The sequence below is a fragment of the Felis catus genome, chromosome E1 (genome assembly GCF_018350175.1).
Source record: "Felis catus isolate Fca126 chromosome E1, F.catus_Fca126_mat1.0, whole genome shotgun sequence".
Classification (NCBI taxonomy): Eukaryota; Metazoa; Chordata; class Mammalia; order Carnivora; family Felidae; genus Felis; species Felis catus.
In genome coordinates, this window is record NC_058381.1 from 45,015,815 (window position 1) to 45,034,688 (window position 18,874).

At 37.3% G+C, this 18,874-nt stretch overlaps 1 protein-coding gene across 46 annotated transcripts in view; it reads left to right on the top strand.

Moving 5' to 3' along the window:
• EFCAB3 (EF-hand calcium binding domain 3) overlaps positions 1–18,874 on the top strand; it is a 460,207-nt gene that overhangs the window by 42,024 nt on the left and 399,309 nt on the right. For 45 of the 46 annotated variants that reach the window (XM_045044749.1, XM_045044748.1, XM_045044746.1 and 42 more), the window contains 4 exons: positions 3,108–3,251; positions 9,868–9,939; positions 15,678–16,172; positions 18,198–18,335. In XM_045044749.1, coding sequence (XP_044900684.1) covers positions 3,108–3,251; positions 9,868–9,939; positions 15,678–16,172; positions 18,198–18,335 — 849 coding nt within the window. The remainder of the gene's footprint in view (positions 1–3,107; positions 3,252–9,867; positions 9,940–15,677; positions 16,173–18,197; positions 18,336–18,874) is intronic. The other variant, XM_045044750.1, reaches the window with a different exon arrangement.

Here is an 18,874-nt window from a genome sequence, read left to right on the forward strand (position 1 = left end):
GCCAATTATTAGGTAGAGGAGAACCAGAGGGACCCTATGTGTGCATTGGGGCATGCCTTCAACACTCAAACAGATAGTTTTCAACTCTTCCTTAGCCTTCATTTTCTGCGTGTGTATATCCTCAACGTAAGCCAGACCTGAGAGTTCAGAACCTACTCTGGTTTTCCTGGGTACAGACCTGTTTATGTGTGTGGCCATCTAGATGCTCAGGAATATGTTGGAACTTTTCAAAGTCATCTCATTTCCCAGATTTTCCTTTTAAGCTTGTTTGCTAGACTATTATTTGCCCCAATTGTTTTTTTTTTAATGGCATGAATCTACATTTATTGACTTGTAAATAGGTCCATGGCATATTTTTAGTGAAAAGGCAGTATACTATATGTACTGTTTTAATTGAGTGAAATGTTCACAATCGTTGATGAACATAAAGAGACATAGAAAGGTATCCAAGTAGGATATTAATCAAAATGCATCATTTTTTGCATGCCCTGGATGGGAAATTTGTGTTGCTTTTATCTTTCTTCTTTGTACAGTTGTGGGTTTATTTGATTTTTAAAAATCATTGTGTCGGGGCCCCTGGGTGGCTTAGTCAGTGGAGTATCTAACTCTTGATTTTGGCTCAGGTCACAATCCCAGGGTTGTGGGATCAAGCCCCAAGTCAAGCTCCACATTGAGCATGGAGCCTGCTTGGGATTCTCTCTCTCTCTCTCTCTCTCTCTCTCTCTCTCTCTCTCTCCCTCCCTCCCTCCCTCCGTCCCTCCCTCCCTCTGCCCCTCTCCCCTGTTCTTTCTCTCTCTCCAAAAAAAAATTTTTTTTTTAATCTTAAAAAATATTAGTATGTCATTGGAAGAGCAGCAATAGCATTTAAGAGCAGGGCTCCTGAATCTGACTGGTTTTTGTTCATTTGTCTCAAGTTTTTACTTAAACTAATTAGTTAGTATATAGTATAATACTGGTTTCAGGAGTGGAATTTAGTGCTTCATCATTTACATGTAACATCCAGTGCTTGCTCCAACTATTACCCACCACTTCAGACAGTTATAATGTTAACTAATTGCCTCTGATTGTGTTTGAGGAGTACTTCCAGGGAAAAGACTCTTTGCCTTGGGCAAGCTTTGAGTCCGGTCAAATAAGGCAGCTTGGCAAGTAGGGTCTTCCAGGGAGCCACAAGACAGGTCTAATAATGACAGTTCTTAGAGAATGGGGCTTTGAAGAAGTTCCAAACTCATTCTTCTCCATTGGCTGTCAGGCTGCTGTTTTTCATCATGAGGGTAGGCTCTTAGTTTTCAAGGCTCCTGGGAAGCTGGGAAGGTAAAATGGGAATAATGGCAAGCTAAAATGCCACAAAGCTCACTATTACTGAGGTTCAGCCGTTTTTCTGAAAGAAAACACTCTTTGGATGACTCTAAGCCTTTGATTTATAGCCAGAGTTTTGAAAAAAGTTGATTCTGACAGTTTGCATCCGTGTTCTCACAGCTTTTTTTTTTTTTTTTCAACGTTTATTTATTTTTGGGACAGAGAGAGACAGAGCATGAACGGGGGAGGGGCAGAGAGAGAGGGAGACACAGAACCGGAAACAGGCTCCAAGCCATCAGCCCAGAGCCTGACACAGCCCAGAGCCTGACACAGCCCAGAGCCTGACACAGCCCAGAGCCTGACACGGGGCTCGAACTCAAGGACCGCGAGATCATGACCTGGCTGAAGTCGGACGCTTAACCGACTGCGCCACCCAGGCGCCCCGTGTTCTCACAGCTTTTATGGAGGAGAGGCTTCTCAGAGGTCCTTCCTCTGCTACTTTTGCTTGCCTGGTCAATAACAACTGGTTGGTTGGATGAGTGAATAATGCCCAGTTCTTCCTCCATGACTGTGCAAATCTAAGAACTTGTGGATCAGTAGGCTCGTTATATCCTGAATTCCGAGAAAATGTAGTCTGACAAAAAGTGATTCGCTCTCTGAAGTGGATTATGGGAATTGTGTTTCCTTATCAAATTAAGGGGTGCGGTAGTCTGAGGATCACTTAAATTTAGCATTAGGACACAGGTATCAATCTGTTTAGATTTTAAGGAGGACATCTGTTTAGGGAAAATTCTCTCAATATGAATATTTTCATTTAGCTGTGTTCTTTCCAATTCATTTTAAAAAAATTATTTATTTAAAGTCAAATTAGTTAACATACAATGTAGTATTGGTTTCAGGAGTAGAACCCACTGATTCATCACTTACGTATAATACCCAGTGCTCACCCAACAAGTGCCCTCCTTAATACCCCTCCCCCATTTAGCCCATCCCCCTACCCACCTCCCCTCCAGCAACCCTCAGTTTGTTCTCTGTATTTAAGAGTCTCTTATTGTTTTTATCTTATTTTTCCTTTCCTTCCCCTATGTTCATCTGTTGTGTTTTTTAAATTCCATATATGAGTGAAAACCTATTTGTCTTCTTCTGACTTATTTCACTTACACAATACACTCTAGTTCTATCCATATTGTTGCAAATCTTTCCAATTCATTTTTGATGTTAAGGACTGTTAGCATAAGAAAATGAAGTTTCTATGGAGAAATAGAAGACCTTTAAATAGTGGTTAAACCATTGCTAAACTCTTTGTAATATAAAAAAATCTGAAGAGAAATTTTGCATCTGTTCTTTCTTTTACACTATTTTTTCTGAATTACATTTTAAAACAATTAATGATGCCCTCAAATTTTAAATTAAGCTGCCTTGCTATTATAGATTATACCACTGATAGATATGAAATTATTTTAGTTACAAGGCTTAACTAAGTGGTGAATATAGTATAATGAGATAATCCAGAGCTTTTAGCACAATGCCTATAGCTTTTAGCACAATGTTTGGCATATAAATAGCATTCAATAAATACCACCTATCTTTGCTAATATTATATCAGTAGTGATAATAGCAAAAATTACATTTTATATTAGGGATGTGGTCAGAATTGGGCAAATGCCTACTTGCAGGTAAATTTTTAGAAAACCCTATGCCTATGTAAAGGTATTGTACCCTGGTAGGCTATTGACACAAAATCAGCCCCTCCAAGAAAAGCTGTTGATTCTCATGATAAAATAACTTCTTTGTTTATTATATTTTTGCAGCATTCCAGAATGCCTTGAAGATTTTCTGTAGGATAAAAAGTGGTCGAGTTGCGACTGATGAACTGGCTGCTGTTTTGGATAGCATGGATATTCCTGTAATTCCTGAAACTTTTCAGGAAGTGATAAAACATGCTAGTATAGACAGTGAGTTATTTGAATTACTATGTAAATATATCTTTCGTGGATATCAGTGTTCTGATTCATCCTTTATCTCTCCTTCTTGATTCTTACCTCTTGCCACCTATCAACATTGCTTACTGGTGTCTGTGGTAAGAGATAGTCTAGAAAAATTAAATGAGAAATTTCTAAAATTATTAGATTTTGGTATGTTTGATAAAAATGTAAGAGAAAAATGTATTTATTTTCTTTTCAAACTTTCCTCTCTTTTCCATTTCTTGTTTGTGGAGAGATGGTTTCTTTAATGTCAAGGGCATTGGCTTCACAAATTAGGGACCTAAATTTCTTGAATTTTTAACTTTATTAGATAGCTTTGATTACACAATCTTCTCATGCTATTCAGTTACTCTTTGCAAAATGTAGATTTAAAAAAAAACATTATGAATATATTTAGCAGATGTTTTGTATTACATGTTTATATGTCACCAGGGGGTGTCTGATAATAATGGATTGATAAATGATTGATTCATTGATTATCCATGTATTTAATGAGTCAGATAGTCATTTAATATCTACTGTGCTTGGAACTATGCAAGGTGATACAGAGATGAATAGAACACATTTCTTTTTCCAAAGGAGTCCCCATTCTAGTGTGGAAAGAGTCAAATAAAATGAAAATTATAATGTTGTATAGCAAATACTGTTATAGAATGTAGTTAGGCTGCAAATGTATACTGGAAACACCAGGGAAAGATCATCAGAGAATGTGATGTCTGAGCTAAATCTTGAAGGATCAATAGGGGTTAGTTGGTTGAAGGTGGTAATGAAGAATGAGAAAGACATTTTAGACTGAGGGAACAGTTTGTGTAAATATGGCAGGAACATTATCAGACATGGCATCCTTTTCCATGGGCTTCCACAGGTTTTTGTCATTTGTCAGTGGTGGCTTTTAGGGGGTCTTTGGTGGCTGGGATGTACTGTGAAGATAGAACCAGGCTGCATGGATTTTAGTAGGTAGTCATTTATGGTGAGTTCTGGGTTGATAGACATAAGTGGAGGGATGTTCTGGAGCATAAAGATGTCCATAAAATAGGGATTTTAAAGCTTAATCTCAAGTCATATTATTAAATAGCCTTTAGGGCATGCTCTACCAGAAGCAACATAAATTACATATGAAACCACTGTGGCTTTTTTTTTTTTTTTTTTGGCTTCTGGAATTCTGGTCTGGATTTCCAGGCTTTGTACTTGGGGAGCTAAACTGAAAAATTATGCTGATATCATAGATTGTTGTAGGAATTAAATAGAACCTATTGGCACTAGAATAGTCTCAAGAAATAGGAGGCAGAAACCTGGGAATTATCCTTGGCGACTGTTTTCTCTGTTCTCCTCATGCAACCGTTGTGAATTACTATTATTTTAAACTTCTAGATATCTCTTAAATCTCTCTCTTTTCCACCATTACCTTAGTCCAAGTTACCATAATTTTTCCTTAGGACCATCACTGTTCATCCTAACAATTCCACCCACATCCAGTCTTTCTTTTTTTTTTTTTAATGTTTGTTTATTTTTGAGAGGGACAGAGACAGAATGCGAGTGGGTTAGGGGCAGAGAGAGAGGGAGAATCCGAAGCAGGCTCCAGGCTCTGAGCTGTCAGCACAGAGCCCAACGGGGGGCTCGAACTCACGAGCTGTGAGATCATGACCTGAGCCGAAGTCAGACGCTCAACCGACTGAGCCACCCAGGTGCCCCCACCCACACCCAGTCTTATACCCCTTAACACTATGGACAGAATGATCTTTTCAAAACACACATCTGTGGGGCGCCTGGGTGGCTCAGTCAGTTAAGTGTCCGACTTTGGCTCAAGTTATGATCTCAGGCTTGTGGTTTCAAGCCCCATGTTGGGCTCTGTGTTGACAGTTCGGAGCCTGGAGCCTGCTTCGGATTCTGTCTCCCTCTCTCTCTCTGCCCCTCCTCCCCTCTCAAAAATAAATAAACATAATAAAAAAATAAAAAAACCCCACACATCTGATCATGTTACCTCCTTGCATAAACTCTAATAATACTTCTTGGGATGAAGAGCCCTTTACGGTCACGTACAAGGACTTGCAATGTCTGGCCTTTACCTTAGATCTCCAGCTTCATCTCAGACCACATTCTGCTTTGCTTACTGTGCCTTCTTAGAGTTTCAGTTATATACCAGGCTTCCTCCTGCCATAGCCTTTACATATATTCTTTTCTTTTCCTGGAGCATTCTTCCCCTCCTAGTGAATTACTACTTATACTTTGGATCTAAACTCAACTCTATTCTTTAAGGATGCTTCCATGACTTTTCTGACTAGGTCAAGTTCTCATACACTCTCACAGCACTAATCACAATTGCAACTTTTATTTCTTATATTTTTAAAAAAGTTTTTCAATGTTTATTTTTGAGAGAGATAGAGAAATAGAGTGTGAGTGAGGGAGAGGCAGGGAGAGAGAGGAAGACACAGAATCTGAAGCAGGGTCCAGGCTCTGAGCTGTCAGCACAGAGCCCAATGCGGGGCTCGAACTCACAAACCACGAGATCATGACCTTAGCCAAAATCAGATGCCCAACTGACTGAGCCACCCAGGTACCCCTATTTCTTATTGTTTTGTGAAGATCTATATCTCAAATAAGACTAAATACCAAGAAAGCAGATACCATGTGTACTTTTGCTCAATATTGTATCCTCAGTACTCCATACAGTGCTTATGGCACATATTAACTGCTCAACAAATATATGTTGAATGAATTAATAAGTCTCACCCTTCACTCCATCTCCTCCAACCAGAGAGAATAAGATTTTTTCATTTTGTCATTTTTAATAACCTGGTTGTGACTTAAGGTAAAATTCCTCATAGGGGAGGTCCTTGTCTTTTGACTAGGAAAATCATTTTAACAGGTATGTTTGATTATGAGAGCTAAAGCCTATTGGGAGATACCTAGTTTGAGCAAAAAGGTAAGGTAAAGTACTCTATATAAGAAAACAACAGGAACTTAGAATACAACAGTGGCTAATCGGCAACTGGAAGAGGAACACTGAGGGAACCTAAGAGTGGATGGGGGTCTAGCAATCAATAGAGAGTGGCTGTAGAACTCTAGGACAGTACTATGTAGTGCTTGCTGTGCTATAAAGAAATCCCTTACTCTCATTAATTTCAAGTTATCTAGTAAGAGTTGGTTATATACAATAGCCTTGTGTTAGTCATGTGGTGGGTGGATTTAAAGGAAAAAGGTCTGTAGGTTCTGTGTTAGGTAGGCTTGGGGTGGAGACAAGATAGCACCTATAGGATGTGATAATGTGAGGGAGATGAGGAGTCCACGGGAATAGAAAACAAAACGAAAATCAACCGCCAGAGTATAAAACACTCAGGAATCTTCAAATTTTGGAGGGAGTATTGATTGCTGTTCATATAATGTATGGTGTGGGGTCGGGGCTATTTTACTTAAACATTAAAGGAAAGGACACCCTCAGAATGCCAAAAGTTTTGGGTTACCCCGGTAGGAGATATGGATTCTTCTGTAACAGAATTTTGAAGTAAGGAGTGATATAAGTCAGTTATCCCGCTAGTAGAAGTCGTAGCACCCTGGTACAGGTACTGTTTTAACATCTTGTTTTTGTATTTGGTTTGGTTTTTTGGAGCAATACTGATAACATGGAGAATATCTTCATGAGTATGCATGATGAAGAGGAATGCCGCTGGAATTTGCAAGGAAGTCCAACAAGCATTTGCTTCATTAAGATCTGGCAAGAGGAATATGGAAAATCACTTGATGACAGTTCTGGTAGTTTGGTTTCTGAGATAGGATATTGGTGCAGTAGTTTTTTCTCTCGTGGTATTTACCGATCTAGTAATTGAACTGGGTGAAAAGTAGTAACTAGCACGATTTTTGATGAGAAGGTCTTTGATATTGTGGAGCTATTGTGGAGATTATGGAAATGTGTTAATAGTCATTTAACACCTTCAAAGTAATGTTGCCTTGAATATGACTTTGATGATTAGGATACTTTTTTTTCACATTAGATAGTTACATTTTCCAGGTTGAATGGAAAGGAAAGTTCCAATATGAGCTTCCTCCAGAAGGACAAATGTAAGAGTGGGAAGCTGTTTTGAACTTCTCTTATGAAGTAAATGCTACCTGTAACTATACTGATTGTCTCAGTCTCAACCAGGAATTATTCATTGAGGTTTTGATAAGCTAGGTAGGGGTCAAAATAGTAATTTCAGATTCTGTAATGCTTATTTGGCCACCAGAGACTATATAAATGGATAGTATTTGTCTTAGAGGCGTGTGAGAAGTATTTGTCATTGCATAGAAGAAGGAATAAATTTGAGCGAGAGCTAGTAAATCTGTAAATGGTTGGCTACTGCATGCTCACTGGTCAATGTTGGACCTCTTTCCAGAAAGGGGAGTTCTTTAAGTAGAGACCAGATATAAACAATACAGCCTTCTCCACTGGATTAATTTATGGATGATCCAACAGAATACTTTTCACTGATCAAATTCAGGAGTTTGAGGGCTGAAGCCTTGAATTATTTTAGGACTTATGCTTTGATCTAAGAACTTGGGATATGGACTCTATCTACAAAAGTTCCAGAAGTTCACTGGGGTGTTAGAACCACAATCAAGAACAGAATGAGAATAAATACCAAGAAAATAAAAAAAACAGAATGTAAGAGTGGCGCCTGGGTGGCTGGGTCGGTTAAGTGTCCAACTTCGGCTCAGGTCATGATCTCGTGGCTTGTGAGTTCCAGCCCCACGTCAGGCTCTGTGCTGACAGCTCAGAGCCTGGAACCTGCTTCAGATTCTGTGTCTCCCCCTCTCTCTGCCCCAACCCACTTGCATTCTGTCTCTGTCTCTCTCAAAAATAAATAAACATTAAAAATAATTTAAAAAAACCCCCAGAATGTAAGAAGCAGTTCTAATCAGAAGACAACATCAATTGGTATAGCACTTCTTTGGTTGGGTCAAATACTTACTTGCTTTGCAGTGATTTAAAGTCCTGGACCTGACATAGCTTACCAATTTTCAAAGAAGCAGAATGAATCAATCTTACCCAACACCAAAACCATAGTGTATATAATAATTCTTGGACTCAAAAGGCACTTTAAAAACTGGCATCTTCTTTTCAGGGTCTTTGCTTATGCTTATAACTGAATAGTTGATTTTTTAGGCATAGGCTGAAGAACAAACCTAGTATTTTTATAAGTAGGTAAGTCAACACCTGGTCTTTCTCACCTTGGATGTCAGGCGAAGCCAGACATTTGGAGGCAAGAACTATTGGGTGTCCAATTGGAACAACATTATTTGAGGTCACTGTCTCTGACCCCATTCTCTGTCATACACTGTCCAAGAAGGAAAATGGTTTTAGACAGAGGCAAGGGCAGGAATGGTAGGAAGTTATAATTATGGGAGTGCTGTACATGTGTAAGACGCTAAGTAAATGGTTTACTGCTATCCACAATGCAGACATTGCATGATTCTTTACAGCCTTTAGTATATTTATTCATTCAAAAATATTTTTTTTAATTTTATTTTTTATTTTTTTAAATTTACGTCCAAATTAGTTAGTATATAGTGCAACAATGACTTCCAGAGTAGATTCCTTAGTGCCCCTTACCCATTTAGCCCACCCTCTCTCCCACAACCCCTCCAGTAACCCTCAATTTGTTCTCCATATTTACAAGTCTCTTATGTTTTGTCCCCCTCCCTGTTTTATCAAAAATAATTTTTAAAAAATAATTTTTTTAAAGTTTATTTATTTATTTAGAGAGAGAGTCAGTGCAAGTGGGAGAGAGGCAGAGAGAGAGGGAAAGAGAGAATCCCAAGCAGGCTCTGCACTGTCAGCGCAGAGCCCAACGTGGGGCTCGAACCCATGAACTCTGAGATCATGACCTGAGCCCCAGTCAAGAGTCTTCTGGACTCAACTCACTGAGCCACTCAGGTGCCCCTCAAAAAAATTAGTTTTTAAGCGCTAGGAAGTATATAATTTGCTAGGCATTGGGGAAACAAATGACATCCTGTACTCTTGAAGAGCTCACAATCCAGTGAGAAAGGCAAAAGAGTTAAAACTTGAAATTCTAGGGGCGCCTGGGTGGCGCAGTCGGTTAAGCGTCCGACTTCAGCCAGGTCACGATCTTGCGGTCCGGGAGTTCGAGCCCCGCGTCAGGCTCTGGGCTGATGGCTCAGAGCCTGGAGCCTGTTTCCGATTCTGTGTCTCCCTCTCTCTCTGCCCCTCCCCCGTTCATGCTCTGTCTCTGTCTGTCCCAAAAATAAATAAACGTTGAAAAAAAATTTAAAAAAAACTTGAAATTCTACCTATAGTAAATTCTCAAAACAGTATTTATTAAATGAATGAAATATTAACCTGATTACCTAGCTGTGGAGCTTAAAATGTGACTCATTTCTTTTGATGGGAAACTCTTTTATTAAGGGAAAAAGAAAATAATGGTCTTTTATGTTTCAGTGTGTACTGAGCTATTAACAATTCTAGATATTATTCACACCCTCTGTTCCTACTTTCACACATCTCTGTTGTTTTTGTGTTAGAATGGGATGGAAACTAGATTTGTGTTCAAAAAAGAAATAACAGTACTTGAACTTACTCTTTCTATTACAGGTAACCACATGGTGGATATTAGAGATATTCTATTTATTTTGGATGAACTACAGCACCAGTATGAAGATTTTTGTAAGTGAGCTCTCGTTGCTACAGCAAGTATTATTTATAAATAAGTTGCCTTTAAATTAAATCCTAATTTGTAGGTTTTATCATATGGACTCTGAAAGCCTTCTCTGACCCCATGACTCCAACTCTTTTAAATTTTTTTTTATGTTTTCTTTATTTTTTGAGAGCAAGAGAGACAGTGTGAGTGGGGGAGGGGCAGAAAGAGAGGGGGAGACACAGAATCCAAAACAGGCTCCAGACTCTGAGCTGTCAGCACAGAGCCCAACGCGGGGCTCGAACTCACACACTGCGAGATCACGACCTGAGCTGAAGTCAGACGCTTAACCGACTGAGCCACCCATGTGCACGCCCCCCATTACTCTAACTCTTTAGATAAAAGTTTAAATCCTAAACATACCTAATCAGTATTGATTATGTAACTACCATAATTTTCTTTTATCTTTCCCTTAATATTTTGCAACATGAAGTCAACTTTAAAACAAAATAATAACACTAAGAAAAAAAACGTAATTTGCAACTTGTGGGTCATTCTGACATCCTGACATTGACAGTTAAAAATTTTTAATATAGGGGTGCCTGAGTGGCTCAGTCAGTTAAATGTCCAAATTCGGCTCAGGTCATGATCTCATGGTCCGTGAGCTCAAGCCCCTCATCAGGCTGTGTGCTGACTGCTCGGAGCCTGGAGGCTGAGGCAGATTCTGTCTCTCCCTTTCTCTCTCTGACCCTCCCCTGCTTGTGCTTTGTCTCTCTCAAAAATAAATAAACATTAAAACTTTTTAAAAATTGTTTTTAGTATATTATTCAGTATCATTCATGATTAGTTTTGTTTTTCTTAAGTATGTTTTTAAAAATCTCTTCCTATTGCACATGGTGTCACTCCCTTTTCTTTCTCTGTCCGGACATCCTTTGGTCAAGATTATCTATGTGTATAATTTTAAGCTCAATTTGGCTCAGTTGGTTGAGCGTCTGACTTCAGCTCAGGTCATGATCTCACGGTTCGTGACATCCTCAGCTACTTCGGATTCAGTGTCTCCCTCTCTCTTTCTTCCTCCCCTGCTCACGGTCTGTCTCTGCCTCTCTCAAAAATAAATAAAGATTAAAAAAGATTAAAAAAAGAATTATATAGTTCTAATAAACTTGCTACAAATAGAGCAGCCTCTTGCCTGATCCTTTCCTTAGTTTCTCCAGAGGCAAACATTTTAGCTGATTACCTGACATTTGTCTTCATGACTGTAAATAACATGTTTGTATTGCTTCTTGTTGATTTTTTTTTAATTTTGGGCAGACCTAGTAAACTTCCTAATATGAAAAATAAGGATTTAGCTCTGTTTCATTTTCCCTGTCCCCACCACATCCACTTCCCATACCTATCCATCCTCCTAATATAGTCATAGGGTAATTGAGTAAGTTTTAATTCTGTATTTATGTTAATATATTTATGTACACACTATTCACTGCTGAGCCACATGTAAGTATCTTGTGGCTACTTTCTCTTTCTGTACAATTTTTCCCTCTTTGAGTTGTCTTACTTATTTGCTTGGTTAAAAAAAAAAGTATATATATTACTGATTGAAGCTTAAACTCTGCCAACTGTCTAAATATCCTCTTCGTAAGTTTGTCTGTACAAGGTATTCTAGTAGTTTTGTCTTCTTGAAGAAATCTTCTTTAGAGTATTTTGATGTTCTTCAGTATGAATTTGTTGCCCTCTACATTTTGTGTGCAACTGTCATCTTGAGATCTTTCTTCATTAACATGCTGGAGACTTTTCACTTCTCTCCTCCTATGACAGATTCTGTCTTCGTATTTTATTGATAGTTTGGGTACAGAATTCTAGATTGTAAATAATTTTCTATGTTTTCTAGTTTTCAGTATTGCCATTGAAGTGCAAAATCATCACTGATTTTTTTTTTCGAGCATGTAGGATATTTTCTAGTCTTCTGAAAGTCTCCTTGAAAGAAGTTTCTTTGTAACGATTGTGCTGAATACATCGTCCTTTGATTCTGGAAAATTAAAATAATTTGTTGATGATTTCCTTTCCTCTATTTTTTCTGTCTCTGTGGAACTCTTGATATTTGGATATGTGACATAATGGGATGATTCCTTTTTTTTTAACTTTTTCTCTTATCTCTTTGTTATGCTTTATTTATTTATTATTTATTTATTTATATTTATTACACAAGTGGGAGTGGGAGAGGGGCAAAGGGAGAGGGAGAGGGAATCTTAAGCAGGCTCCACACCCAGCGCAGAACCCAACATAGGGCTCAGTCTCACGACTGTGAGATCATGACCTGGGCTGAAATCAAGAGTCTGATGCTTAACTGAGCCACCCAGGTGCCACTCTTTGTTATGTTTTCTGAGAGAGTTCCTTAAATTTATCTTCCAATGCTTCTATTTAGTTTTTCATTTGTACTTTTAAATTTCCAATAATTTCTTTCCCCTCTGTTATTTTATTATAATATCCTCCTCTTATTTCATGGGCATTTCTATTGTTCCACAAACAGTATCTTCTGTTGCAACTAAGAACTTCTGTTGCGATGCTTTTGAGATTTCCTTTTTCATTCATATTCTGTCTCCTCCAAGGTATTTTTTTCTGTTTGTTTTTCATTTTAGGAGTGTTCCTCAAATGTCTGGTGATCTTTGGTTGTCTACTCATATTTGAGAATGGTGAACTCAAAAGCTATTTGGAAGCTCTGAGACTGAGGGCAAAACTAGCTGATTATGAGCTGTAGGATAGTGATTCTTAACCAGAGATGATTTGGAGATTTCCCCCACCCCCCACCCCGGACTTCCCCTTCCCCCAGGAACATTTGGAAACATTTGGAGACATTTTTGGTCATCACAATCTGTGTTACTGGCATCAAGTGATGAGAGGCCAGGGATGCTTCTGAGTATCCTACAATACACAGGACAGCTCTCTCAATAAAGAAGTATCTGTCTCAAAATGCCAGTACTGCTGAGATTGAGAAACCCTGCTATTGGGTGGTCTGGCTGGGCTATTTGCCTGGAAAACCCTTAATATGACTGTCTTTAGGGTATATTTCCTTTTGAGATGGTCAGAGTGTTCAAAGAAACTTTGAATATCCTTCCCGGAGGTATAGCCTTGCTTCATAGAATTCCAGGTGTTAAATAAGACGAAAGACTGAAGTTCTCATTATTCAGTGTAAGCCTCCCTCTGAGTTTTGCAGCTAATGCTCCTACCCTCTATTGTGTTTAGTATTCCATAATCCAGAGACCTTGTGTTTAACCCTTTCTGATGAATTGTCACTTTCCTGCTGGAGTAGGAGAAGATCAATAACTGGCTGTGCCCAGTGGATAAAAGTGAATGGCCGTGTGAAGAGACCCTAGGTATCAAATTACTACTTAAAGGGATTTTAACCAGTTCTTTCTTTTTAGCTTCACTCTTACCCTCACTTTTAGAGGTACCTAAATGCTACTAATTTATGAGCTTTTGGAGTTTTTGTGTTATGAATTGGGTTGCTTCTTGGCTTTCCCCATTCTGCCTTATGGTTCAGCCTTTTCAGGTCTACTAAGTTCATCAGCTTTCCAGATTCCAAAATTTAATTGTAGTAGTTTCTTTTCCTCTTCTTTTTGTTATTATGGATTTGTGATGTTTTAAAAATTCCTTTAGTTTATTTTTGAGAGAGAGAGAGAGAGAGAGAGAGCGAGCGAGCGAGCCGGGGAGGGCAGAGAGAGGGGAAGACACAGAATCCAAAGCAGGCTTCAGGCTTCAAGCTGTTAGTACAGAGCCTGATGTGGGGCTCCAACTCACAAACCGCGAGATCATGGCCTGAGCTGAAGTTGGACACCTAACTGACTGGGCCACCCAGGCATCCCCAAAATTCCTTAGTTTAAATGGAGTGTTTGAAGGCTCTTCAATTTGCTATTATTACCTGAACGTTTCAAAGTTTATTTTGAATTCTAATTTTGTCTTTGATGTAGAAGTTTTTTCATTAATTTTTCTTTTCTGACATAGATATTCCTAATAATCACATACCCACTCCCATGCATAATAATTCGTGTTATTCATTCTTCTGTATCTTTGCTGATTTTTTTTACTAGTTCTGTTATAGAGAAAGGAACATTGTCTCCAAATATAATTGTAGATTTGTCTATTTCTCCTTTCAGTTTTGTCAGGTTTTGGTTCATGCATTTTGAAGCTCTGTTGCTAGGTGAATTCACATTTAGAATAGTTATATCTTCTTGGTGAGCTGATTCTTTTATCATTATGCAATATGTATGTGATCACTGGTAATTTTCTTTTCTCTCAAGTTTACTTTTTCTGATTCTAATATAACTCTAGTTTTCTTTTGATTAGTGCTTAGATGGTAAGTATTTTCCATCCTTTTACTTTTAACCTTCTTATATCACCAGTCTTGAAGTATTTTGTAAGCCACACAGAGTTGGGTGATGTTTTTTGTATTTATTTGTATAATTCCTATATTTTAATTGGAGTGTTTAAATCATATGTAATGTAATTACTTATACATTCAGACCAGGTATACCATATTATTATTTGTTTTCTATTTTTTCCTCTGTTTTTCAATCATTTTATCCCTTCTTTTTGGGGGAGCATTTTTATAGTATGCGAATTTATTCTATATGTATTTTCACTATATCTCTGTATTTTTCCAGTGGTTGTTTTAAGGATTATAGTATACATACTTAACCTTTTCTAGTATACTAAAATAAATATTTTACCACTTCAAGTGGAATATAGAAGTTTTACCATTATATAGATCTTTTTACCCCCCTCCGTTAAGCTGTAATTTTATTATGTATTACCACTATACACACTGAAAACTTCAGACAATGTTTTATAAGTTTTGCCTTCAATGATCAAACATATTTTAAACTTCTAAGAGGAGACTAATAGTCTATCATAAAATCAAGTATTATAACATTTGAAATACTTTAAAATGTGTTATTCAAATGTAAGGTACTATTCTGAGCCGTCAGATGAATTTTATAAAGGAAGTCCCAGTGGGACATTGTATTAATATTTTTCTGAAGAGGTTATTTTATATACAAACTATTTTTTCCCACAAGTACTGAGAATCTTTAGGAGAGTAAATATTTGTATTCTGATGTTAAATTAAAAACAATTTTTTTAATGTTTATTTTTGAGAGAGAGGGAGACAGAACGTGAGTGGGGGAGGGGCAGAGAGTGAGGGAGACAGAATCTGAAGCAGGCTCCAGGCTCTGAGATGTCAGCACAGAGCCCAATGTGGGGCTCAAACCCATGAGCAGTGAGATCATGACCCGAGCCGAAGTGGGATGCCCAACGAACTGAGCCACCCAGGTGCCCCTGTATTCTGATTTTATAAATAAAAATTTCCCCACTCCAACTTCCTTATACTTCAGTATGCTCATAACTAAGGGATTTGTAGCTGTATTGGCATATTTAGCCTATAATCTTTCAAAATTGGCAGAGTGGGGAATGAGAACTACAAACTTCAGTAGGCTATCACTTTTGATTTGGTGTAACTTCAAATAGCTTTGGATAAAAGAATTTAAATATATTAAACCAGAAGATTATATTTAACCTAGTTAATATTTCAGTCTTAGTTATCAGCTCTGTTAGTTTTTCAACATATTAACCTTATTTAACTTTTTAAACTTTGTTTATTTAAGCAATTGATAATTTCTTGAATAGTTTTCATGAGGACTTAGTTGTTACTTTTTAAAAACTATTACAAATGGTACAGGTAAATAGAATAATTAAATATGTTTCTCTTGCTTAGCAGTTATGGAATCATCAGCCTTGGATGAATCTACTTCAAACAGAAAGTTATCAAATATATCAGAATGTTATCCACAGTATAGGATGAAAAGCAGTTTCTCTTCCAGACTACGTGAACCATCATTATTCCCAAAGTTAAATAGAAAACACCTCCAATATCATAAAGTTATGGAGGATAATGATTACCTTGAATTTAAAAGATCAAAAACTCCTTTGCAAATAAAAAAATTCCTAAATGGGGTTGATAGCAGTGATAGAGGATTCCGGGAACCATATTCAAAGGATGGCATAAACTTTAAGAAAAGTTCAGAGAAGATTGAAATTCATGACTCAAAGTCTACGTCACATAGCTTGAAGAGCATCACAAGCCTCAAAAAGTCTCTGGATAAAAGTGATCATTTTAGTATCCCCAAACTTCAGAAGCCAGCTGTGAGAAGGCATTCCAGCCTCCTAAAACAGGTTTCATCGAAAGAAAAGATTGCAGTGAATGCTCTGGGTCAGTATCATATATGTAAGTCAAAATATAGGTCCTTGAGTTCTTGAGTCATCACAGAAACAAGCTGAATTAACCATTGATTAGACAGTTGTTTGCATTTCATTTGTCAATACTATTGAGTAATCACCACTTCTGGACCAGTGTATATAACACTGTGGTTTTAAGTTGTGCCTTTTCAGATGGTTGTGTTCCCTTTTTCAGATGCCTAACTTTGACCAAGAAGTTTATTCAGAGATTAATTCAACTCACTCAAGTTCCCTAGAAATAGAGGGCCTGTTTTCTTTTGGAAATGCTTATTTTATAATTTTTAAACTAAATACGTAAGGAGTCTATGTGAAATTTTTGTTCAGGTTCCATAATTTAAATATATGATATCCATATCCAATATGATTTGATAATGCTTCAGATATCATCTCTTTTGGACATGAGAATATGAAGAAAGATAAAATAACTACTATTTTACAGTTTGGTTCCCCAGGGCTTTATGGTCTTTCTCAAAGATGAGCAAGGTTTTCCAACCAATATATAGTTTCCTCCTTCCGTGGTACCTCTATCACAGAAGTCCTGTGTGTGGAACTTAATTAAATACTCCTTCCTATAGTCCTTGGCTGAAGTTACATAAGCTGTTTATTTTCTTGAAAGAAACGTATCTTTTTATTGCATTTAATATTGAAGGTAATTGTTAAAATGAGTGCTTAGTGAAATACTAGTGGTTCTTACACAGTAATACATATTTTAAACAACTCAGTTGAACAGAAAATGTGCTCTTTTAAGGAGGCACAACAATGTTCTTTCTGATTCCTTTACTGATACACTACTATGACTCTGTGCCTCATTCCTAATTCTGAGTTCTTTATATTCCAGTAAGATTAAAACCCTTGTTAAAGGAACAGTGGAGTAGTAGGCATTTAGCCCTTGGGTAGAAGAAGACTGTGGAAGAAAGCCCTTATCTATCTTGCTGGTGTCGCCAACCTTTGCCATACTTAATATTCTTTGTAAAGAGAAGTGTGAAATAGTTTATCTGGTATAACTTCTCAAGATAAATTGATGGTAATTGAACATTTCTGAAATGTGACTGTCATTTGATATACATTTTAAAAACATTTTTAACTTTTAATTGTTATGATAATTTTTGAATCATAAGAATTACACAAAGGGAAAGACATTTCTATATACTCTTCATCTCGTTTTCCCAGGTATTAAGATCTTGTATAATCACAGTACAGTGAACTAAATCAGGAAATTGACACTGATACAATATTATTTATATTCTGAAGATCTTATTCAATTTTTTTCAATTAGTCCATAAATGTATTTTTCCTGGTTCAAGGTCTCCTCTAGGATCACACATTACATTCAGTTGTCATGTGTCCCTTAGTCTCCTTTGATCTAGGATAATTTCATGACCATGACACTTTCGAAGAGTATTGACTAGTTAATTTGTAAAATGTCCCTCATTTTGGGTTTTCCTTATATTTCTTCGTAAGTTCAGGTTATGCATTTTTGGTGGGAATTACAGAGAAGTGATACTATGCCTATCTCAGTGCATGATATTAGGGGACTCACGATGGCCATGTGGATCTACTGCGAAGATTTTATGATTTTGAAGATTGTGAACTGAAAACATGGTAGCCTAAAATGATGGGAAGGGGAAGAACTCTCATTGTTTGCTTGGAATCCTGGAATTTAAACTAAACACTTTGTTGTTGTGATCTCTTGAACTCGTTCATTATATTTTAATCAGAACCAAGCAGCATTGGCTGGGTCACTGGAACAGGCTGTTCCTCCACACAAGTAGTTTATAAACATTTATAGAACTTCAAGATTGTTTTCTGTTTGAGCTATATGGGAAATATTTAGGTATAATGTAAGATACAACAGAAATACGAAGAAAAAAGCAGTCATATGAGGTAATAATAATTAGATAAAACTTGTTTTCTAATTGCTAAAGACTTTGGGTGCTAATTATTGCTTAAGACACATAAATTCTGTGGCTGAATAGTCTTCTACATTTTGTATATTTAGAAAACATCTGTGAAGCTATCAATAAACTCCAAGAAAATTGTATTGCTGCAGAAGAACTTCAGTCCTTTTTGCCTTCAATAGGAGTTACTTTATCAGACAAAGAGTTCAAGGAGATTGTGGCAAAGACTACTCAAAATGGTGAGACTGATAATACCAAACTTTTTGAAAAAATTAGATACTTTTATGGGATAGTATTAAATGATGGAGTAAGTTCTCAACTAGGAATGGAACAGAATGGGCCATGCTAAAGAAGATTCTAAAAGAACAGATATAAAAATGGAAAGTGGAAAAAAAAATTCCTGGAAAATCTGCCCTAATGGATTGATTTGGAGGGACTAGGCCTTTTATATCTCAGAATTGTTATGTAACACTCTATCACTATCCCTAGCTATGCCTTCCCGTATGGGACAGGTACTGGAAAGGCTGACCCAGTTGTAGGGAGGTTCAGGCAATAAGAGCACAAAATCCAAGGGGTACAAAAATCTCTGAGCAAATAGCCTAAGCATCCAAGAAGAAATAACTGGAGATTCCAAAATGGTAAGGAAGTGCTACAACTAGGAATTTAGGGCTAATGATACTTAACCAATCAAGGCAGATGATTAGCATCTAGATGTTAAATAGCATATCCCAGTCACCAGCATAAGTTCAAGGCAGATTTTAAGTTTCTAGGAAGAGCT